General features: G+C 42.2%; 1 protein-coding gene across 1 annotated transcript; it reads left to right on the top strand.

Annotated features, from left to right (window-relative positions):
- Positions 1 to 3,290: 3,290 nt before the first annotated feature.
- On the top strand, positions 3,291 to 5,496 carry LOC140213611 (uncharacterized). The gene is made up of 2 exons (XM_072284852.1): positions 3,291 to 3,402; positions 5,150 to 5,496. The coding sequence occupies exons 1-2, from the start codon at positions 3,291 to 3,293 to the stop codon at positions 5,494 to 5,496; spliced, it is 459 nt and encodes a 152-aa protein (XP_072140953.1).
- Positions 5,497 to 7,637: the final 2,141 nt, after the last annotated feature.

Raw genomic sequence — 7,637 nt, 5'->3', positions numbered from 1 at the left:
TTTGGCTCTCATAAGCAAATTGGACACACAGTGTTCATTTTCTTACATGCACCCAAAATTCTCTCGGCTAACTTGTCCGATGACACAACACTTTTGGTTTTTTTAAATCTTAGTAAAGCGTTTCAGTAAAATTCAGTCATGAAAAATTTAGTTTGCATTCAACGTATCACCACTACATATTGAATGCAGTACTTATTGCAAGAGCCAGCTTAGGAACTGACAACCTGACAATAAACCCTTGTATGCTACCTCACAGCACCAAGACTGCCAAAGTATAGGCCTTTGTTATGTAATCTGTGAGAAGAACAGGGGGTTTGCAGGTGCTTTAGTTTCTGTTTTTTGCAAGGTACAGTATCATAGGTGTAGGACTCACGGTGACTCGGCAGTGCATTTTACGTGCTATTGCAAAAAAGTGAGCTACCAGCTTAAGTTGGCACACAACTTGTAATGATCAGAAGCAGAACATCGTTTCCCATTTTTATTCATACAAGCTGACACTTCTTAACAAGGAGCAGCAGCAACCTCTTTACAAAGAGAGATTACAAGACATTTGGCATTCCCTTGGCTACTTTTGTGGGAGAATGGTACTTTAACATATAACAGTACAACATGCTAATGATATCATTTGTGCACTCACGATGGTAATCTTTTATAGTTCATGACCGGGCAGTCACGGCAGAGAATCGAGAGAATGCTCGACGATGCACAACCACACGGCCACCACTCAGAGGTGAGTGAACAATGTTCTGAATAAACCTTTTGTCACAGGGTTATTTCACAACAAACTGCAACAAAACTTTTTACCATGTAAACAAATGTAGTTTCCAACAGTGTAGGTATAAATCACATATGTCCATGAAATTAAGTTTTGAAATAGCAGATGCATAAAAAATTATTTAACTTGTCAAAGTTCGAGTGCCGCAATTACTGCTTGCATGAAATTACACAGAACCCGGACCACTGAGAATAAGATTCTGGGTCTCCACACACGACAGCAGGATCCAAGTCCATGCGTGGTTCTTAGATCTGTGTCACATATGCTTACTACTAAGTTCCTGCGTAATATGTTGTGGTGCTATTCAGAGGCTACTCAGCCCTTCGCCTGCCGTTTTGTAGAAACTTGGACGAAAACATAATATAGGTAACAATGCCTTGAAGGTAGCACCTGTCTTTAGAATTGCCTATATATCTGTGAGCAGATATTTTGTTTAGCAACTTCAAAAAATGCTGCTGCCATCAGTCTTAAGGATATCGATCTTGGAGACAGAAAAAAAAAACATGATTACTAATCTACATATCATGGTGCCACCTGCTGGCTAAAAACTAGCCCAAAATGGTGTGTTCTTGAGGAATACAACAATGTATCCTACGAAATGTTCAGCTTTGCCCATAAGAACTACAATAAATGGCCCATTTTGCTCTGTTCGTAATTCCAGAACTGTTCGCCATAGCCAAGGCATCTTAGTCTCATATGAATGAGCATCTTTGCAGCCAAAAATGAACCCTAATGCTGCTTCAAAAGAAAGCTAGCATGTTTTGTAGTGTGAAATGTACATTTGTGCACTCTTCGCTGTGTTTTTGGTTTTTTCTCTAATTTTGGGAGTGGCACAGTCCCCTTACTACTCATTCTATTCACTCGGTTGTATTTTACCCGTTTCAGTCACTCAGTGAGTCAGAAAGTGCATGCTAACAAAATACAGTGCCTCAGCACAGTGCAACATTTAAAAATCTTGTAGGAATCTACTAAAAGGCACATTTGCAAAATTGTGCTATACAAGTTCATACCTTTAGCTAAAATAGATACAGACATTAAAAATCAACGTAGGACCTATTGAACATGCAGGAATATTCCTACCTAACCTTGGGTCTGTCTGTTAAAGCCGCATTTCTTTTCCCCATCACATCCCAAATTTGGACTTTGTGTAGATTAGTTTAGAAAAAAATATAATTGCACATTTGTAATCAGCACACAAGATTAAATACTTCCTACAAGTTTATTCGTCTAACAGAAAAAAAAATGGGGTGGTGAGGACCTACGTCCCCCTTAACCCCTAATGCCGTGACAAATTTCAAGAAATATTTGTAGAAGCATGTAATATTTTTAAGGACCTGCATATATTGTGCTCTTTCTGAAAGTTCTGCTAAATTTTTTACTAGCCTTTTTTGCCTAAATTGCAATAGTTCACAAGTTAACTCAGCATCAGTTTAAGAATATGCTCCGTGTGGTGGTAAGTTATCTCGTCATTGGCAAGTAAGGGGTTAAAGAATAACATGCCACTACCTTTTCGCACTAACACTGCCCGTTCAATACAAATATACAGCATGTCAGGTGTACCAGAATGATGTTCAGGAATAGCAAAATCTGCATGGGTGTAGCGACAGAGGGGTGGGGCATTGTCACATGGCTTGAAGCTTTTGCTCTTCATATCAAGCCTTAAGAGCATGCCCTGTGTTCAGTTCATTTAAATACAGTGGAGAGGATGCGAGAACAATGCGTACCTGCCATTGACTATTTGAATTGCCATTGAATTTGGACTATTCCATATGATTGTATAGCCAAGACAGATATCGCAGAAATGCTCCTGTTTGTCCCAAAGCACGCTTCTTTTCTTGTCTGGCAACCTATCCCAAGAGCACCCGCACAGTCAGCTTTGTGGAGCAGTTCCTGGCCTTATTGCCACAGCAGAAACAAGAGACCAGAGATGTTCTAGAAATGCATTTTGTTAACCCACAGGCTTTTGAAATTTCTTTATATGTGCCAAGTGTATCGCCCTAAAATGTGGTTTTGTCAAGAGTAACTATCCTGGAGTAATCTTGTCTCGCAAAAGAACATAACCTGTAACCACGAGCACATGCGGACCCTGTGTGTCAGTCATATAATTGACTAACCAATGTTTTGCAATTTTCCATGTTCGTGATTTTCCCCCCCATCACAGCAGTCGTACACTGCAATAATTAGCAAGAATGAATGGTACTGACTCATATTTTTCGAGCCATAGCCACAAGAACTTCATTGCCAGCTAAGTGAAATTTGCAGGAGGCGCTTCTGCCTGACTGGGAGCTTCCATATCTTTTTGGTGCAAAACCAAGATTGAGTATTGTCTTGCCACTTTGCAGCCAAATATAGCATCTTCATTCAAAACACAAATGGTCGCCGGACATGCCTGGCCGAACTTATCTTACCTTGCCCAGCATACATATTGAATCGTCAGTACAGTGTAATCTTTAAGTAATGCACTGCCATCGTAACTAACAATTGGCACTATTTTTTCCCTCAAGAGCTGCCAGTAATGGAAAATCAGCTGGACCCAACCAGCCAGAGTAGAATATCGCCCTCCTATTTGGATCGTGTCCGTAGGGACTACCCAGCCCCACAATACAACAGACGGACCCCAATAAGAGGTAAGACCAAACATGTTACCATGACACAGTAGCTTGTGTTATTAAACGCCTTGGGAAGCAAGTCATGAGAGTCAGAGGCGCTTCTTATGCCACAAGGAAGAAACGGTGACATAAATGGCACACGAACATATATTTGATGTAAAGAGAACAAACTGCTAATAGCATACACCACTGGCACATACAAGGATTAATGCAAAGTTTTTTTTTGGAAGGGGTTTGTTACTCGAGCTCAGTGTGCTTACTCAGCTGGCATTGCTGCCTCACACCAGGCACTGCTAAGGAATGGACAAGGGAATCTCGCAGATTTAAGTGTCCGATGACAGTCGGGACAGTTGCACTGAAACCCAGACATGTGTTGGCACTTGACCATGCCTTTCCCACATTCATTGACGCCTGATATAGCCAACATGTCTTCCCTTCTGCACTTGTCTTTGTCTCCCTCAGGCGATATCTACCTCTCCTTATCACACCTCAGCTGGTGTTACAATCATTGCGTACTGACATTAACTTAGCAGCCAGGACTACATATGCCACTAAATGTGGGAAACATCAATTTCTTAAGCTGAATATTTCATATTCCCAAAGATGGACATGTTTGTTTGACAGCTGTTACATAAATCTGAATTTTTGAGAGCTTACCTATAATATCCAGTTCATTCCTATTACACAGTAGATGCAGTGCTACGACGTGTTTGACGGAATACAATTGCAGGATGTCTCATGCTCGTCTTGTCTCTTCATTTCTACAACAGATTTCTTGTAACGCATGGCTGACATGATTCTGGTTTATCATCGAGTATAAGTTCTAAGCTAACCTGCACCATTCAAGTCTGGCTATAAGTGCACAAAAGAAAATGAATAGCATTTCGACTACATTTTATGTCAAAATTGCTTCGGTTTTAGATGATGCCTCTGTGTAACTACAACAGATTGAGAACATTTCCTTTAAACATTCAGGAAGCACAGTATGCAAGATTGACAGTGAAGTCAGCATTGTTTCACACACCAGTCTTCTAAACAGTGTAGTCCACCGAGAGACGAGTCAATTTTTTGGACTTTTTTCTTTACTACCTTAATTTGAGGATCAACTTGTCAAGAGGAGTGGCAATGAACAATGCAGTTGGATCGGCAATCCTCCAACATAACCACACGCTGTGACATTAGCAAAGAAGGCAGTGTATTCCTCATCTGGTGCACCCAAAGTGCTCGGAATTATGTGGAACACAATGAACAACACTTATCTGTTCAGCACGAAGCACATAAGCCTTTGAGGACTACAGTAAAACCTCGTTAGACCGTACCTGCTTAAACAGTAATATGGTTTTAAAAGTAGTAAAGTCAAATCCCCGACTCAGCAGCCACTGAACATAAAGTGTTTTGTATTCGCATAAACCGTATCAACTTATTGCGTACGTATTGGTTTACAACTAGTGTTTCCACTTTTCGTCACGCAAACATGGCGGTGCGTCGCCTCCATTGAGTGGCCTAAGCCTTAGAGAACAGAACGGCCTCGAAGCGCCTTGTGCATGCGCGCGTAAAGCAACATCAACATAAATTCAGCGCCTTGCCAGAGGAGCGTTGTGCCGTCGTGCAAACAAGCACTCGCGTCATGCTGGATCTCAGATAAAGAAAGACACCGTTCGTGCTATCGAATGTGGCACGAGGAAGTCGGCACTGGCACGAGACTGCGGTTTAATTGTAATCATATGGGTGCTGAGTCGTCATAATTGCTTCTTTGTCTTTGCAGGTGTGCAACGGCACATTGATATGACAGTTGCATATCTTGAGTCGCGGTCGCAGCGGGAGTATGAAGTTGACACCCGTCGCCTGCAGCTTGAGGAAAGGAGGCTGGAGCTGCAGATAAAGCAGCACAGCGACAAGATGCGGCTCAAGGAAATGGAAATGCAAGAGCGTCTAGTGGAGCGAGAGTCGCAAGCAGAACAGCGGCGCCAAGAATTGAAGTTCCGCCAAATTGAGCAAGAGGCCCTCGCAGAGGAGAGGCGCCTCATGGCTGCTGAGCGCCAAGCCTACATGCAGCATCAACAAGTGCAGCTGGAAATGCTGAACAATTTATTCAGTCAAATAAAGAAATAATAATGAAAATAATTATCCACTGCACTGTATCATGAAGGTACAAAAGAAACCCAATACTGGTTTCTTGCAAACTTCATTCTGATCCAGACATCAAACCAGGGACAAACTTTCCAAAACAGTTGCTCTATACTACCTCAGTTACCCAGGAGGCTGTCCATTAGCAGAGCATGATAGACTTGAATGATAGTTTGAAAAGGGACAAAACATGCACATTTGAACTTTTTCCAGCAAATACAAAAGTAGTCTTTCAATAAAGTAGTTCACTCATCTGTGTTTATGAAGGCACAACATAACAACCACATCAATACTGCTCAAGGTGCAACTTTTATTACGTAACTGCTGACGCCTCACAAGCAACCATTGCAGCCTGCATAACACCCACTATTAAAGGGCCCCTGAAACAGTTTGGACAAATTTTGTAGACATGTAGTATGCAGCTGAAGTTAATTATTCGTACCACAATTTGTGTGAAGCATCTCGCGTTAAGAGAGCTACGAACGATCACCAGCTACCCTTCTCCATAGCCATGCATTTTCTCAACACAGTTGCGAAGTGATCGGGGCTAAGCTCCGCCTTCACTGGCTCTACGCCATTACAGTACACCATGTTGTCTAGGACCGCGCGTGCGAAGCCTCTCTGCCAGCCGCATGACAGTCGACCCCAAGCAAGAGCAATTGAAGCAGTGTGCATTGCAAGCATTCTGTTGCAGCACCGAGTGTATCCAGTATTCCTCTCACCACAGGCGAGCTGGGAATTTCAATGGATTGGTGGAGGCATAAACTCAAGCGACAGCACGATGGTGCTGCAGTCACCACGCTCGTCTGCTGCCTTGCAGCATGACAGATTGCCAGTTGTTACGTTTGGGGGCGACAATGTAACAAGGGAGAACTGTGGTGCTTGCAAAAATAAAAATAAAGATGAACTCTGACGGCGGAGCTCTCGTCAACACAGTGCATGTTGTAACACAAGCAAACAACACTTGCTTTGTGCCGGAAGTGCTTTTCAGTGCAGTGAGAAACTGCCCTAGAGCATTCTGTTTTGGTTACTTGCTTTTCATAGAAACAAATTAACTAACATTCCAACTATAATGAGCATTTGTTCACCATAAAGTTGGAAAAATTATTGATGACGTGCCCTGGGCAGCCAATTGGATAGCTCGCCCTACTAGAGTCATTAGGGAAACTTGCATGAAATGGTCAGGGGCAGCTGAAAATTCAGCCAAGTGGCATGCTGCGATCGGTAGCGATGTACATTCTTTATACTTTATAATAAGTTACAGACTTTATGTGGAGCACTTAGATGTATCAATTAATTATCAGGATGACCTACTACACAACACAGTATGTTTGTACAAAATCGTTTCAAGGTCCCTTTAACACTGTGCTACGCTATACAAACTAAAATAATACAGCCGAAAAGCCAGATGATGGAGCTGCACATCTTGAATGACCAGTTCCAGCAAATAAGCATTGGTAGTCTTTAAACATGGTAGTTCATTCAACTGTGTTCATGAATGCACACCATAACCACATCAACACCACTCTGACAGCAGTTGTGCACAAAGTGCAACTTTGATTGCATACCTATAGGCTTAAGCATAGAAGCAGTCATTGCAGCCTGCAGAACACCTACTTTAACACTGCACTATACAACCTAAACTAAGTAGCACAGCAGAAAAGCCACATGACAGAGGTGCACATCTTGAATGACCTATTCTAGCAAATAAGCATTGGAAGTCTTCGAACACTGTAGTTAATTTATTTGTGTTTATGAACGTACAACCATATCAATGCCGCTCTGGCGGTTAACAGTTGTGGCGCTCAATGTGCAACTGTAAGCATAAGCATATAAAGCCAGAAGGGGACACAGGGCTTGCAACACTGACGTAATACATTGCTTGGGCTATGGCAGAAGAGAGGGCATGGAAGGATCGTCATCTGCAGATGCAAGTTGCAGCTATGGGGGCAGTTTGGCTTACATCCTGGCATATGACAATGCAGCATTTCAGTTTTTCTCGTATCCTTTAATAATGAACATTATTGAAAAATTCTTGCAGTACAACACTTCCAGCATGGTGCCTTACAGCTTGCAGTGTATATAAGTGTCGTGATATCATGATGCAGGTAGTGGTTACGCAATGG

The sequence above is a fragment of the Dermacentor andersoni genome, chromosome 10 (genome assembly GCF_023375885.2).
Source record: "Dermacentor andersoni chromosome 10, qqDerAnde1_hic_scaffold, whole genome shotgun sequence".
Taxonomy (NCBI): domain Eukaryota; kingdom Metazoa; phylum Arthropoda; class Arachnida; order Ixodida; family Ixodidae; genus Dermacentor; species Dermacentor andersoni.
The sequence above is the reverse complement of the archived record's forward strand: the minus strand, read 5'-3'. Positions and strand labels throughout refer to the sequence as shown.

What these genes read in the sequence shown, in the direction of transcription:
- LOC140213611 (XM_072284852.1), top strand. Translation starts at nt 3,291, where the DNA reads ATGGAAAATCAGCTGGACCCAACCAGCCAGAGTAGAATATCGCCCTCC. An exon ending in CAGACGGACCCCAATAAGAG is followed by an intron (nt 3,403 to 5,149) that starts GTAAGACCAAAC and finishes TTGTCTTTGCAG; the next exon opens with GTGTGCAACGGCACATTGAT.